The 17,084-nt window shown below is 32.4% G+C and overlaps 1 protein-coding gene across 1 annotated transcript in view; it reads right to left on the reverse strand.

Annotated features, from left to right (window-relative positions):
- Positions 1-4,516: 4,516 nt before the first annotated feature.
- Positions 4,517-17,084, reverse strand: part of LOC111051193 — a 99,927-nt gene continuing 87,359 nt past the window's right edge. Inside the window, exons 2-6 of the mRNA XM_022337643.2 lie at positions 13,094-13,154; positions 12,493-12,564; positions 10,014-10,150; positions 5,941-6,058; positions 4,517-5,336 (exon numbers count right to left, since the gene is read on the reverse strand). Coding sequence (XP_022193335.2) covers positions 5,246-5,336; positions 5,941-6,058; positions 10,014-10,150; positions 12,493-12,564; positions 13,094-13,154 — 479 coding nt within the window. The 3' untranslated portion in view covers positions 4,517-5,245. The remainder of the gene's footprint in view (positions 5,337-5,940; positions 6,059-10,013; positions 10,151-12,492; positions 12,565-13,093; positions 13,155-17,084) is intronic.

The raw sequence follows: 17,084 nt of genomic DNA on the forward strand, positions 1-17,084 counted from the left end.
TATTTTGTATTTCTCATTTGCTCCGTTTGCTATCCTAGTAAAATGAAAAAATATAAAATGAAGCAAGAAAATAATCATCTTGCTATTATTTATATAAATTGGAATACTTGATATCCGTAACTTTTGGTTTATAGAGCCGTTCTATGACTAGAACCCGTGATTAATGTACCGTACGGTAATGACAGATTTAAATTTGTACGTGTGTTTGAAGATCCCACGATTAAAATTTGATTCAGCAATTATTCCAACATGTTGGTCAATGAAAGCTGGAAAAGACTGAAAAGGACTGGAAATAAGTATATTTGATTAATCATACAATTTTAATTGAAAAATTTAAATACTGTATAAAAATCGCAATGTTTCCAAATAATAATACATTCATTTAAGTAACTCGAAGTACAACAGATAGACAAATATCTTTGTTCGTAGCAGATAGCACATTCACTATTCAACTTATTTACATTTTTCAGAATGAAGTGAATTGAAAGCACTTTACATACACAGAAAATCAGTTCAATTTAAGAAAATTCAGAAATATCTTTTAAAAATGTTATTATTCAATAATCAAATCAGGAAGTTAAAATATGAATATGCTTTTTGTTAACATACGATACCATAGATAATTTCATTGGATTTCATCAACCTTATAGTCCAGTCACTATATACATTGGTGCATGCAATTTATATTGTAGTTCTGATTTTTTAATATATTATTTGGGTACATAAGAGAAGTCCAGAACCAATTGCTTCTTCCATTTCAGTATTTCCTAGTGGAGAGGCGTGCTTAAGGACACCTCAAGGATCAAAATTTCAAACACTTATAACTTTTGACACAATGCTCAGATTTCATCGTACTACACTTCATTCTTCTCGGTTTGTCAAGGCGGTTCAAAAACATGCATCATAAGTCAAATTCGGTGGAAAAATGGAAAATTTATTGTTGAGTGTACTTGAGCTTATATTCCAATACACAAAAAATGGCCGATTCTATATTCAAAGCTGCATGTCTTGTGAAATACTTCTGATAAAATTTCCAAATCTTGTGAGGATGTGAAAATTGTCCCCCTCTACCCACTCCAATAAATAATACTTTCGATTCCAATAAAATTCGAAAGTTACAGAAGATTTTAAAAATCGCGATTTCAGTTTTTACATTTTTTCGTGATTTTACTGTTGATCGAGAGTTTCTAAATCGAGTCTGATACATCATGGAAATTCACGATTGATTCCAAATTGTAGATAAATTCATCCTCTACGAGCTCAGTTGCCTAAAATCCACCTTGAATCACTTTACCCTATCATAGAACTGCGAAACCCGTTAATATGAGAAAAATATCTACAATTTCCGGATTTTTTTTTCTTCAAATTTCACTCATTTTTGAAAAATCATAACTCAGTACTCATTGGAGATAGAGAGTTCCGAATGATCCCATTTTTTCATAATTTTATAATTTAAAAAAAGACAAGAGCAAATTTTCTGTCCGATTACGAGATTTGGCAGAAATAGCTGAAAACTGGAAAATGAGCTGAAATTACGAGGTTTTTTGGCCACCCTGTATCTAGCACAAGGAAATTTTGCATGAAGAAATTAGTTCTAGACTTCTCTTATTTACCCAAATGATATATTAGAAAATCAGAACTACAATATAAATTGCAAGCACACCCCCTTTTTGATGCCTATATTGATTGGACTATTAGTTCAGTTCATGAACTTGACAAGAATGATGCGTATAAATGTGTATAATGTGTTATTAGTAGGCCTGTTATTGTGGAAAAGTGTGAAAAACTGTAAATTGATTTTGATATTTTTCAATTTTAACTTTTTGTGTTCCGTAAAGAATATAAACTCTGCTTGAATAGTGAAAAAAAACTATTGATAGACTAACTTGATTAATATAAAATAGAATTTAAAAAAAACTTGTAGTATTGAAATCCCAATTATAGACCAAGATGATGTGTTACGTACAGAGTATTGGATAAATTTTTCTAATTTAATAATTTAAAAAATAATTCCAGTACTGTATGGCACTGTTCCACTGTATAAATTTCCGAAACTATAGATTTAAAAAAATATATAAAAATTTAAATTTATTCTACTATTTCTGTTTTGAAAGAGTAAAGAAAACATTTCAATGCAGAAGATAAAATAGTCCAGTCAAATGTTCGTTTTTCAGGAAACAGTCCCGAAAGAATTTTTCTCGACGGTTCTATATGTATTTTGGGCGCTAAATTCGAATCAGGAATTTGCTGACACGCCAGAGGGCGGCTTCAACCCCAAAACCCCCAAAATTTTCGGACTTTTTTTATTTTTCCATCCAATCTCGAAAACTTCAAGTTTTTGGAGAAAAACCATTCTCTAAAAAATTAAATTTAATAAATTTTCCAATAAATTGAGTGGTTGCGCAGGACTCTACCATTTTTGGTTCCGGAGCTACAAATTTTGAAAAAGGGGTATTTTTGTGCAGTGATAATTAAGTGTAATATTTTACTTTCGTTTGGTGTTTTGATTCTTCTAAATTTAAAATTTGCATCTTATATTTATTTTTGGACGAAAATTGAGCTTGAACTATTTACAGTAGAAACATAACCTATTTTTATGGACATATAACATTATCAAAATTTTGGAATGGAATAGTTTTGGGCTAAGCCTGTTGTTCCTACCCAATCATATTATTTTATATAATTTGTTATTATTGTATCCACGAATAAATAAAATAAAATAAATAAATTTTTCAAGGGGTTTTCAAAATTATGCAAACCTACCACTTCTACCCTATACAACTGGATAATATTCTAGAAATGATGAAAAACCACACATAACATGAAAGAACAATTAATTCTGTACAAGATTCCTTAGGAATTTTCAAATTTAGTAGTGGGGGGAACGGGAATACACCCAAAAATAATAAATCATGTTCTACAGCCAAAATACAAATTTTTCATTATAATATCTTTTCAAGGCCTTCCTAACAAAAAATACATATTTCGACTGAAATCATCTTACGAGGGTTATGTTCTACGAGAATCACCCGTTAGATACATTTATTTCAGTATTTGCTGGTGGGGGGTTACACATATAAGGATACATCAAGGATCAAAACTTTGAACATAACTTGACAGGAGGATCAGATCTCCTCGTACTACAGCTCATTCTTCTCAGCTCGTCAAGGCGGTTCAAAATCATGTACTATCATAATAATAACTGAAATTTGATGAAAAATCAAAAAATATGTACCGGTACCTCCTTTAGTCTATTTTAGCCTATATTTACATACGAAAAATGGCCAATTTCTATATTGAGAACTGTGTATCTCGGTAATCCGGAACGATAAAAAATGGTACTTGGTCGTGATTTGAAGAACAGAATCTCCTCTTTCATGTGAGTAAATGATTTTTGTGAAAATATAAATTGTGATGTAAGATACGTTTTGTTTCAAAAAATCAGGAAATTTGCGAGCCAATTGAAAAATTATGATTTTTATTTTCTTATTTTTTCTGCGATTTCACTGTTATTCAAGAGTTTCTAAAACGAGTACGATACATATGATAGAGACTTGCGATTGGTTTCAAATGAAGAGAATTACATGTTCTATAAGCTGCGTTCATTCACTGTTTATTATCGAAAAACTATCGAGACTGTGAAAATGAGGAAAATATCACAAAATTTTGAGGGTAAAATATCCGAAATTTTGGGGGTAAAGCCGCCCTCTGGTGTGTCAGCAAATTCTAGATTCGAATTTAGCGCTCCAAAATACATATATAACTGTCGAGAAAAATTCTTTCGCGGCTGTTTCCTGAAAAACGATTATTTGACTGGACTAAAATGAAAAATAGTTGTATCGAGTATTATTTGTACTTTTATTTCAGTTTATCGATTGTTTGTGGCTATGTTTGTCATCTTGTGGACAAGACTTCCCAACGATTCAAAAAATCGCGGGTAATAATTAGGAAAGCCTTTGATTGGATGCCTTGTAGATCACAGCGTTTGTTTCAGTAACTGTTTTGCTGTAACTGAATACTGATCAACGAAGCAGGGATCCAGTGATTTTGAACAAGCCGGCATAGAAAAGTGTTGACAGTTAAAATGTTCTTACTTTTACTTTACACTGAATTTTGATAAATTCATTCCACTTTTTTTTCTTATTTGTCAACACTCTTTTAAAACTGATTAGCCTTATAGTTTTTTAATTATTGGTGATTTATTACTGTACATTATGATAAATGATGGAAACTACGACTAGGTACTCTATTTCAAATAATGTTAGTTTTTACGGCCGATAAAAATCAAACTTATCCTGACAAGAAGCGGATTACGAGATGCAGGTAAACAGTTTAATTAATAGTATTCAATTAAACTTCAAACTTTTTGTGGAGATATTAGAGTGGGTGCGATATTTGTTTTGCATAAATTCACTTCATTGAATTCAATATTGAAAGATATAAATTAGGAAAAATAATATGAAATTAATTTTTGCATTATTGTAGGCGTAGATGAAAAATGTACTAGATTCATAAATGTAGCGTTTAAAATTGTAGTTTATTGCAGTACAGTATACAGTTGCTAATAAATTATCAATACTTTATTAACATTAATTTATTTAATAAAATCTCAAGAATTATCAATGAAATAAATAAAAGAACGGTAAACAGTTTTTCAAGGGTTAGGGTATTATCACATTGTATGCACATATGTGCAAGTGCAAGCAAGACCACGCCTGCAGAATTGCAGATGAACAAAATCTGGAAAAAGCTATAAAAAATTTATTTACGTCATGACTTGTTTTCTGTTGCTGCTGACACTGAACGCCACCAACAAATAAACGTGCTCAGTGTGGGTGTTCCAGTATTAAAGGTATATTTTCCTTGATATATGGTCAAAGAGTGTTCCCACCTTCTTATGGCTTTTTCCATTTTTATTTTGTTTCTCATCTTCACGCTTGGACATACATAACCAAGCTTGCACTTGCACAAATACGCATTTAACGTCATTACAGCCTAAGAATCCAAGAAGACTGTCCCATTCTATGTGGATATCATCACAGAATAAGGCAAACTTTTTATCCTGCGATAAAGTAGAAAATATTCCATTAGTCTACTTTATTATTGAAGCAGAACTTTAGAAATGTTTTTTATAATTAGTTAGGATTGTATTTGCTCAGCTTCGTTTTCACTGAAACATCTGCCTGAGTAGGCTATGTAAAATACCTTCTTAGTTACGAAAAACCTTTCAAATTTATTTATATTATCAAATTTCAAGGACAGCTTCTTGATCTAGTTCATCTGCATTAATTGGACCAGGAAGTGTCTCGTCTAGAACAGCATTCAGGTCGTCATATCTGTAAAATACACACATCAACATCAAAATCAACGATACCTTAACTTAAATTAGACAATAATGGCTAATCATTGCTCCGTTCTGAGGTTTAATGTTTTACGTCCCTCAACCTATCAACATAACGAAACGTTATCCCATCATAGGGCCTACAGCAACAGCACACATGACTTCATTACATGATAATTTAACAAAAAAGCCATCGTAAATTATATTATAAACTGAGAATAGGAGTAAGCTGTTTAAATTGATAACTGCGCACATTTAAGACCGATTCCCAAATATCATTAGGCTATTAGAGTCCGCTTCCAGTTCAGTGCAAATATTCTTCCTATGAGTTTTAAAAGGGCTATATTCACACTCAATCGGACCGAGCGGGTATGTACAGTAAGTTTAATTCCATTAAAACTCAGGATGAATATTCTCACTGAACCAGACAAGGACTCCGATACTGTTATGTGGGAACCCGCCTTTCACTTCTTTAGCCTTCTACTAAAGAAAACAAGGATTTGTAGATTCAAATATCTCCTGGTATTGGTATTTATATATGTTGTAGGATAATTTATTTCTTTACGATTACAAAGTTATTAAAAAGTTTTAATTCTCACCTGTCATCCTCTTGACTTGGAGTTTGACTGTGTAATAACGTTGGAATGTGCTTTGTTTGATTTTGTGTCCTAAATAGAAGTAGAAGATAGCACGATGCCAGAATCAATAGCTGAACCGCTGTAACATGAGAGAATTATCACGAAATAATGATTAACGTTTTACAAATGCATATTTACTTGAAAGCATATTTCATTAATCGGAATTCCTATTGAAGATCAAAATGTGAAATAATGGGGCAAGTTATTATTGAGCGCTGGTGAAAAAATGTTCCCAAATATGTGCATTGTTATTTAGATTAGGGACTAGAAGCTGTGGAAGCTAATCTCAAGTATTTCAAAAATTACTTCACGCTCTATTAATAGATAGTTGAAGAAAACAAAGGTGAACTTAGTTACGAGTCAAAATCTTGGGAGGGAACACTCTTTACTTTTCAACTTGATACTTATTATTATTCATTATTTTTAAAGGGACGGATTCAAGGATTCAAAGGTTCAAAGAACTCCACACGTCAACCGAAGCTTATTGTGTTCCCAAGTAGTATGCTAGTTAGGCAAACCAATACCTATGTCCTCTACAAGAACCAGGAATTTATTTTTATGCTAACATCCCATTCATCACCTGGTTGCTTGTCGGAATCCAGTGTGATATGCTTGGCAGTCGCTTCAGACTGATTAGTCGTCGTGACCTATGTGAGTTCCACTACTGGCCTTCTTTGAAGGACTGAAGAAAGGGCGGCCAAGTTACCTCTAGGGCACCTGGCCGCCCATGACTCTTGACCCACATTTGTGCCTGGAGTTTCACCCATCTCTGGTCTCTTGGGTTTTCTCTTTTTGCCCCTCCGAAACTTCGCAGGGTCAAAAGCCTCACCTCCCCCAAGAAGATTTGCCTGAATAGCCGCCCTTCTTTGAGCAGTGATGAGGTTTGGTCTCACCACTCGTGACCTACGTGAGTTCCATTCCTGGCCTTTTTGTAGGTCCTTCCGCTGTGAGAGGGAAAGCCAAACTGCCTCTAGGGCACCTGGTCACCCTCGTCTTAGCCTCTTGACCTACATTTGTGCCTGGAGTTTCATCCATCTCATCATATTTTTTGGTAGAGTTAGTGGGGAGGATATTTTTAATATTCTTTCCGAAGAATGGATTGATATGTCCAAAGCTCCGCCAATTTATGTAGATGCATAACAATATAATTATTATCTATAGTTATTATATTACAAATTGCTTTTTCATATCATATACAGTTCAATAATTATTTTCTTAGTCTATATTATGTAAATTCATCTATAATTTTGCTGTATTGTAAGCTATTGTATATAAGTGTATAAGCCAGTATATATTGTAATCTACATAAATAAAGTACTCAATCAATCAATCAGTCTCTTGGGTTTTCTTTTTGCCCTTCCGAAACTGCCCTGATGGGGCAGATCCCGTGGGTTTGAAGGCAAGGCAACTTCTGGAGTTGCCTTGGGGTCCCTTTTAGTCGTCTCCTACGACAAGCAGGGATACTGTGGGTGAATTCTGGTTTTCAACACATTCTTGTGTACGATGTTTGACTCAAAGCTCTCCCAACCCACATGAGGCAACTTGATACTTATTAAGTAAGTGAATAAATATTTACGTCATGTTTGGTTACCATTTACTGAAGGCTACCGTACATTTAGTTTAGTCTAGCCCTAGCCCATTGACCGGGGAATCGCCAAGTTAGGGGTTTCATCGATGGTGTCGTCGGGTGCGTCGCCTGGGGTGATCAACTAATCATAGCGCTGAAACCTCATTATCTTGAATGTTGGAAAATATGTTTCTAAACATATTCCCGAATTCTATACAGGGTAGTAGTTCTGTTTTGAAATAGAAACATCATTTATGCCATCAAATAGTTTAAATGTGGTGGTTGAAGGTAGAAGAGCTGCGACCCTGCTCACATATCGTAGAATTTCTATTTTTTTGAGTCGATTCTGATGGAGTTAGGACTGGACTTCATTCTTGTTACTATTGTTTATGTTGTGGTGATTACATTTCATGGGTGGGTTTGAAATTTTTTGCCAGTAAATAAGCTTCTAGAATACAGAATATAGAATAATGAGGTGAAAAAATAATTATACAAATATTGTCAAATCTACAAGATTGTCTCTGTCTGTCTGTAGTTTTCTGCTCGTAAGCAGGTCCTTCTATATGGCAGCAGCCCTCCATTCTCTTCTATTCTCTGCCAGTCTCTTCGTTGCATAGTAGCTCATCCCCTCCTTGATGTCGTCCAACATTTTGTATCTTCTTCTCCCTCTTCCTCTTCTCCCCTGAATGGTCCCCTCCATGGCATCCACCAACAAGATTAAGTTTATAAAAAAAACATAGGCCTACTCGAGTTTCAACGCCATACTTTGCATCATCTTCAGTAGAAACTGAGGATTTGAAAAATACAGAATTGGAAGTGAACATATGGCAGGTGTGGTAACATTTCAAAAATACAATATTGTATTGTATTGTAGCACCTGCATGTGTTCACTTATAATAAATTCTGTATTTTCCAAATCCTCAGTTTCCACTGAAGATGATGCCAAGTATGGCGTTGAAACTCGAGTAGGCCTATGGTTTTTAAATAAAATTAATTTTGTGGATTTGACAATATTTTTGTAATTATTTACAAAGATTACTTAATTACTTTTTCACCTCATCATGGAGAAGCTCCACAATATTTGAAAACAGTGTGAAGAATATAAAATATAAATACAAATACAGGATATAATATAAATACAGAATATAGACCGTAAAAATCTGGTTTGCAACAAATAGCGGCTTGCAGTGCTCGATTTGATTTATTTGGAAAATTGCTCTTGCTGCCTTATTCTGCAATCTTTTAATATTCTGTCAGTTTTGTGGTGCAGCTCCCCAAGCCACAATCCCATATCACAAATGTGCGCTAACAGAGATTGGAAGGTGGTAAAAGCTGCTTTTTCATCAGTTTCTGATTCTTCGAACTACGTAGAGTACTGTGATCATAATTTCCTGGTGAGATATTGTAGTCATGCTGTTACCAACTCCGATTCCTATCGACCCTCAAACCAAGTTCCCTGTATGCCCCACCGCAAGCACAATGCTGTCATTCAACACCACATTCTCTTGGATGCAATTGTTTTGTATGCGAAATTCATATTCAGGCTGTCTTTTTATAAGTGATATAAGCATTGATAGAATGTTGCAAATGGATGTACCCTCCTTGAGTGCTGATTTGTAATGCTTATTCGCGGGATTGCTCAAGCTCACTCCATTTTTGGGAGGAAACTCAATAGTTGCATCCTCAGCTGAAAGAATGCCTTTCCTACTATCTGAGAGTTTGTTTGGAAAGTTAGTTATTTACAAGAAAGAAGAAAGGTGCCATTTCATTTTCAATTTCATTGATTAACTGAGCAAGTTACTAAGTAGGAATGCTGAAGCGATTCTGGAAATAAACATATAGGCTACCTACTTTTTAAATGGGGTGTGATATAAGTGTGAAAAATATCCAATGGGAGTTGGTAGAAGTGTAGAACATCACATTATATATTTTGAATTTAAATATTCTTGATAACATTTGATCCGACCGAATTCTTTCCAGGAGTGGTATAACATTATAATAATGTATTTCGCTCATCAGACAGGACTAATTTAGTATCAGTAGTAATGGTACCTAAGTCTTCATATATTTTTCCCATCCAAACAATAGAATTATCTCAGTATTATTTTGATAAAGACTATTTATTTTTTTAAAGAAATCAGATTTGTATAGCACACAGCAATGTCCGAAACAGGATACTTTTTCGATTTGCTCTTTGAATATTTTCGGTGTTCAATGCTCACAAGGCCAATCATGATATTCTGTCAATTCAATCTTCTAAGATATGATATGATATGAGACATCATTTCAACCTGGTCAAAAGATTAGTCTTTTATTTGTTTGGTATTTGATTTCTAATTGGTTTCGACTGAACTTAATATTGGTAATCACTATTAATTTTATACTGGAACTATGTTTTTTTCAATAATGCTATGGATTTTTATAAAACTATAGTACTTCTATTTAAAATGTTGATAATTTATTATACCTGATACTGACGATAGCCATAGTCTATGTGGTCGCAGAAATAGGAGTGTGGCAAGTGCTACGTAGAGGATAGCCCTTTTCCAAAGATTGAACCATGAAACACAGTTCCAACACTTGAGAACAGGACTGTATTCATTCCTGAAACAATCAACTGACCATGTATATTTGTTTTCCATATTATATTATTTGACTTCCTTTAGTCAATATAGAAGTTGAACGTTCCATACTCACTGATTGCTGATTCACTTTGAACTATCAGCGTTGATGAAATGGGAAGCATTTAGGAACGCTGGCAGTTACTACCGCAGCGACAATCAGTGTTCTATAACCCATTATCGCTATTATATTAGCATATCGAATTCATAATAGTTAAACTAGGAAATGATTATCTTGGAAATACTTGACAATACTATGCTGAACAGCTGTTTCATCCTGGTTTCTGATAATGATCGTAAGTTACAATATTAGATTCAACGCAAATTAATAGAATCTGAGTTTTGTTACATTCTGGTAAAACAGCTGCATCTCAGGATGGAGTACTTTGAAGTTATTATTTTCAAATCAAGAGTAAAACTTGATAAATCATTAATAATTAATCCAATCAAATTTTATTTCCTCCATGGTTCCTTGGAGCTTCTTTCAATTTGTAAATAATTTATTGGGTCATAAGTCCTAAGTTTCTTGAGTTGATTGGTTCAATAGCTTACCTTGTAAAAGGCTCTTGATGTAGCCTATTAACTTATTAATGCATAACCCATCAAGTTTTGCCACTAAGGGAGCAACTAATGTTTTAGTGGGCGGAAACAATGGAGGAATATGCAATGAGACCGCACCGTTGATAGCACTTCAAGTAACTTACCACACTGATTCTGAAAGATTAAGATCAACTTGTAGCGTTGTCTCTACTAACTTCTACATTATCGATTAGAAGAGGGAAGAGGATATGGTTTGAATTAGAAGACAATTTCTCCGATTCATGAAACGTCATCTTAGAAAATATAATTATAATTATGTGCATATTAGCTTGAAGCCAGTAAAGTGACCCAAAAGCTATGTTTTTACAGATAAATAATGTATAATTGTTTCTGATTCCAAAATTGAATAAATAGTAGCCTACTTTGACTACCTAGTGATTAAAAAAAAAAACTTTTGAAACATTTTGTCGCTTATAATATTTATTAAATTGATCATTGTTTGAATTAAGATATAGATCTTACTGTTCATCACATTTTTTCATGATTTATAATTATATAGTTATATAGTTTCGTGAAGTGAGTGTGGTAAGCTTTCTGAACTCTTATTATTTGAATAAATCATCTCCAATATATTTAACCTAGTATCATATTCTCTTTAAACCTAATATATTTGTGTACAATTTATTATTAGGTTTTATTATATTCTATTGATCCAATAAATTTCTGTCTGCTAGCCAATCCTACCATCAACATTCATATATTGTGGAGATCTCCTATTATTGAATATTTGCTATTAATAAAATAGTTCATATTGAATTTACAAAGCAAATATTGGGATTCTGTCAGTAGAAGCCTAATAATGAGCTTGCTCAATGATGATTTCTTTTTTCAACACATTCAAAATAGTTCATATTGAATTTACAAAGCAAATATTGGGATTCTGTCGGTAGAAGCCTAATAATAAGCTTGCTCAATGATGATTTCTTTTTTCAACACATTCTAGACGTTTATTACTCTTCACCAATAAGTTTTCTCTTTTAAGTTCTGTGCCCCACTTGAATAAGAACTAGCTTACTGATTCCACATAATTTTTCATTATTTCAGACTTCTAATTTCAGTTCTTATTAGTATTTCTATCGATACGTCTGTCAGTAGAATATCGCATAATGGGAATAGCTTTCATTCGATAAAAACTTCATCTCTTCATTGGGAATAGATTGAAAAACTTCCTAGTATGATACTCTTCTTCTACTCTGTAACCAGATTAGTTTTTCAAGTTGATAAGTTGCTGACGATGGAGATTTATATGCTTCAATACACAGTACTGCTTATTGAGTCAAGTTCAGAAAACTTTAAAGTGGCTTTGCAAAAATTTATTTGTTCTAGTAAATTATTTAAGTTTAGCGTTCAACTTACTTGATATTGAAACTTGACAAATTTTAATGAATAGAATGAGTGGGTTTAAGGAGTAGGTAAGTTAAGATACTTCTCAATTCTCCCTCCTTCAACAATATTTCATTGTTTCCCACTTGCCCCACTCGATTCTTAATTAAATCCAAATTCGAAGTATACAATGATTTACATTCTTTAAAATACATGTATAGAATTATTTCATTGAAAATATGAATTAACTTATACTAATATTTTATCATGGCAAATATTCACCATTGTTCATTACATTTTTCCTGACTTTCTACTCACACTACTTCTTTCTACTCACATAAGTAAGTAAATAATATTAATTACAGAATTTCTTACAATTCTTTCAATGTAAAAAGTACTCACCTAACACAAACTTGCAAAAAAAGTGTGATTGCCCATGCAATTTCTAGGAAAAATACTACTACTGCTCCAATTCTGCAACAAAAATTACGAATTATATTCTATTGAGAAATAACAAATTTAATCATTATTCAACATTGATCACATGATAGAATTTAAAATATTAGTCATAAATTAGTCACTTTTAAAGAACGTTGAGATTTCTGTTCATATAGAGTTTAGTTCATATTTCCATTATAGAGTACCGTAACTTCAAAAACTATGAATAAATCCAGGTAAATAGGAGAGCTTTATTAAATTTAATAAGTTTTTGAAACATTTTAACAACAAATTTATACTAAAGAATGCACATACATTGTATTCTACCTACATTACATTCGTCTCACTCCTCATTGAATAGCTTGCAATTCGGAAATTTTGTTCACTTCTCCTTCATATTCAACAACTAAAGCAGAATTAATTCTCATTGTATTTTCTGTTTATGATTCCATATTATACTTTCTACTCTTTCAGGATTCGTTGTTTTACCAAATTTTCATGTTCTTTTGAAAAATTATGAGTTTACAATGTAGATTGTTATAATTGTGTTGGAACTGGTACTTACACATAATATATGCCTATTGTGTGATGGTGGGCTGTAATGTCAACTCCGACTCCGCATAGAACTGTAAGAAAAAACAAATTATCATTTAATGTTTTAACTAAATTTATTAGATTTGAGTATGTTCAATGAAATAGAATTAATAAAAATAACATTGTATTTCTATTATTTTTTATTTTTAAACTCAGATAATTCTATGATTGTCGATTTTCGCTTGAGTAAGTTGGTTATTTAGTTAAAGAAATACTTATCTATTCAAATACATCTCTATGATAGCCCATACATTTTTAGTTTAGTCGTAACTTAATCTCTTTTAATTTGCATTCATTTATAATATTCATGTTTTACCATAAAATCACTCCACTTGTATGGGCTACTTTATTTGAATTAATAAAAACAATATAAAAAATGTAGTACCCTTTTTATTTGAAAAAATTTAAAACTTTGAAAAAATTCAACGACTAGTTTCGGCCTTTTTTGGTTTACCTCCGTAAACGGAGGTAGGCCTAGTGATACTAGTCGTTGAAATGTTTTAAAGTTTTTAAATGTCTATATAATAAAAGAGAGTAGGGTTGTGTTTGTTCGCTTCAAAACATGTTAACTTGTGGATTGCATACCGGAAAAACGGTAATGATTTAGATCTCCAAATTTTGCACATAGATTCTAAAAATATCAAAATCGTACACCTCAAAGCCCAAATTTCAATTTTCTTTCTAGATTTTTTAGAATTAATGTTCAAATTCCATTCAAGGGATATGAAATTTTATAAATAATAGCTTATATTGGTGTAAAATGTGATTGTTTATAAGTAAGGAAGTTATAACGTTAGTACAAGGCTTCATAATTTGAACGCAGCTGTGGTCTGGCGGTAGAGTACCGGCTACGGCGCGAGTGTTCCTCGGTTCGAATCCCGATTCTTCCGTTTTTTTTGTACTTAATTTTTTCCCTCGAAACGTATTATTTATAAATTATTTTTTGAAGGAAGTTGTTTTCATTGAGATTGATCATAGTTTCATCAATTAATTATTCTATGTAAAATTTTGCAACCAGTACAAATGAAATGGACATGGGTTTCATGCTGTGTCATTGGAATTCATAAGAAATGCATGAATAGATCATAATAAAATTAGTACCGTAATAATTGATATTCTTCGGTTATAATGTCGGCCTACTATTAGACACAAATTAGGAGTGAAACGAATTTGTAGGTATTTTGTTTGGAATTGGGGAAGCAAAAGGCTGCCTGATTCAAATTGAGGAGGATCTAATCGATACTAAAATTGATTTATTGAAGAAAAATCAATATGATACTATGAGTTTTTAAAGTATTATTTTTTCTTCAGTTACCGTATCTATACTAATAATAAAGGAAAGAACTGGCTTATACACGTACGGAATAGGAAAATTATGTTTGACGCATCATCACGTCTGAACTACTTGAAATTTTGCATATAGATTCTTAATTAACCGAGGATTGTTATAGGCCTATTTTCAATTCTTGAAGATTTCATTACATCAAGTTTTCAATTTGTTATGCTTCCAGTTGTTGTATAGAAACAGCTGAACATTTCTTTTAAAAGGGAGATTAGATGAAAGGTATGATTGGGATCCTATTTGAATAAAAATAACTGATTTCTGTCCCATTAAAATTTTGGTCAGTCATCTTGGAACCGCCATTTTAAATTCAACTTCATTTTTTTTAATTGGAAGGTAGTCATATAATACTTGATTTCGATACAGAATTTCAAGAGAAAATGAATGGTGAAAACCGCACATCGATTTCTCAAATCGTTCCAAAAGTTATTCTCATTCAAAGATACTGAACTGGCTTATACACGTAACGGGATAGGAAAATTATGTTTGACGCATCATCACGTCTGAACTAATGGACTGAATGACTTGAAATTTTGCATAAAGATTCTTTATAAACCGAGGATCATAGGCCTATTTTCAATTTTCCAATATTTTATTACGTCAAGTTTTCAGTTTGTAAAGTTTTAAAATAGACCCTTGCGGAGCACGGGTTACCTGCTAGTTTTAAATAAAAAGGGTACTACATGTTTTATATGTATTACCGTATATATTTATTTCTACTGGGCTATTTGATAGTTTTCTCTATAGAAACACTACTAAAAATATAAAGGGTACTATTGTGGTTCTATAAAAAAATCATATTAAAAGGCGAAAAACATCACAAAATTGGAGAGAGAAAAAACAGGCGATAGCCAAAAACTTTTTACCTTCTTAAATTTAGTTTATAAAATTATGTCTGATTGTTGTTGCGAATAAATGAACAATCTAAGAAACGAGAGTACAAAAAATTATTCACTCTCATGACCAGTAACTCAAGTACATAGGTACCCAAAATTGAACCGAATACATTATTTTGATAATTAACTTTTTTACACAGATAGAATATTTCACATAAAGCATAACTATTTAGCTGATGAATCAATTAATTGATCAGTTCTACTCTTATTGATGATTCATTCTGTCACTTGGTTAGATGCTCTGTTATTCAGTGGGTGATTTTACTAGTTTTTAGAGTCTATATTTTCCACATGCATCGAAGGCTTACGCGAATAAATCTGAAATGTGTGGCGTGGTGAAGCCTTTTCAGGACCGATAAGCTTATTACGATAATATAAATCAAATTAATGTGTAACGATACACACAAATACCCCGGGATCTATATGAAAATTTCATTGAAAGTAACTAACCGTTCAATTGGTGGAAAATGAAACAAGCTCTTTTATCTTTGAAAGCTAAATGAGAGGTTAATGAATGCTCTTTCAATGAATAGCGGCAGCACAAAGTGAATTGGGAGGAGAAATTTATATTGGTGAATATTCGAAGTTTAGTTTTAATTACATTATGCTTGGTGCACAACTGATAGGCCAGATCAATGGTTTGAAACTCTCCTCATCTCAACTTTGTTTAATTCAGTGAACTAGCCTCCCCAATAGTAATTAATTTTTCAGTAGCCAGTCATTGTATTGTTCGTCAACCTTTCAGGAGGGGTTGAATGCTCAGAATTCATTGACTGTGTTCGATGATGTGTGGGTATTGATCCATATTCAATTGCTCATGACTTCAAAAGTGTCTGTTCTATATTCATTTATTATTTTTATATCACTCGGAGGGAATATCAATGAGAAATTGCAAAAAGTCAATTGCTTGGATACTCATAAGTAATCTAAAATCCTATTTGGTTGAATTGAAAGAGATTTACATTCCATAACAGAAATTATATTTATCATTCAGAAAAAACTCTCAATAAAGTTACTAGTACAGTAATTGATTAAGTTACTAGTACAGTAATTGATTAAGCCTGAGTTCTTCCAATCTTAATAAGTTTGAAATATCGTACTGCATTTTTATGAAGTCACGAGAGACTGCATTGACAAGAGTTCTCTCTCTCGTGTTCACTAATTGAAGAAAAGTTGTTCTCTTATTTAGTCACTGATTTGTCTATTTTTATAACTTCTAGCCAGAAAAATTGGCTACTTATCTCATAACTTTTCTTGTTTCCCATTTCAGAATAACAGGAAACCATTGCCATTTCGTCAGAATATTAGTTTCTCCATTACTGCTGAATAATAAAATTTGACCCACATAGTGGAATTTTGGAAAATCAAAAAACTTCAAACACGTCTCTTTCACGTCTTGAAAACAAACAATTTCAATGAAGTTGAAAAACAAAATCAAATCAGAAGAGACAGTATTACTGCAGTTCAATTCTTATACCTGGAAGATTCTCACGAATTCAATTCTTTATATCCTCGGAAAAATGTTTTCATGCGTAAAAAAGGATCAGCAAATAACTCCCTTTTCCTCCATTTGTTTTTTCTATCATATTATATATACTGGCTAGAATACAATTTGACTGTAACATTGTAAGGTCACATAATTCAATAAAAGAACTGACAAAGACTGTAGTACAAGCTTTTTTTTAGGTAAAAGGTTTTGAACCGACGTGAAGTTTAGGGTGGCC

This window comes from Nilaparvata lugens, chromosome 2 (assembly GCF_014356525.2).
Source record: "Nilaparvata lugens isolate BPH chromosome 2, ASM1435652v1, whole genome shotgun sequence".
NCBI lineage: Eukaryota > Metazoa > Arthropoda > Insecta > Hemiptera > Delphacidae > Nilaparvata > Nilaparvata lugens.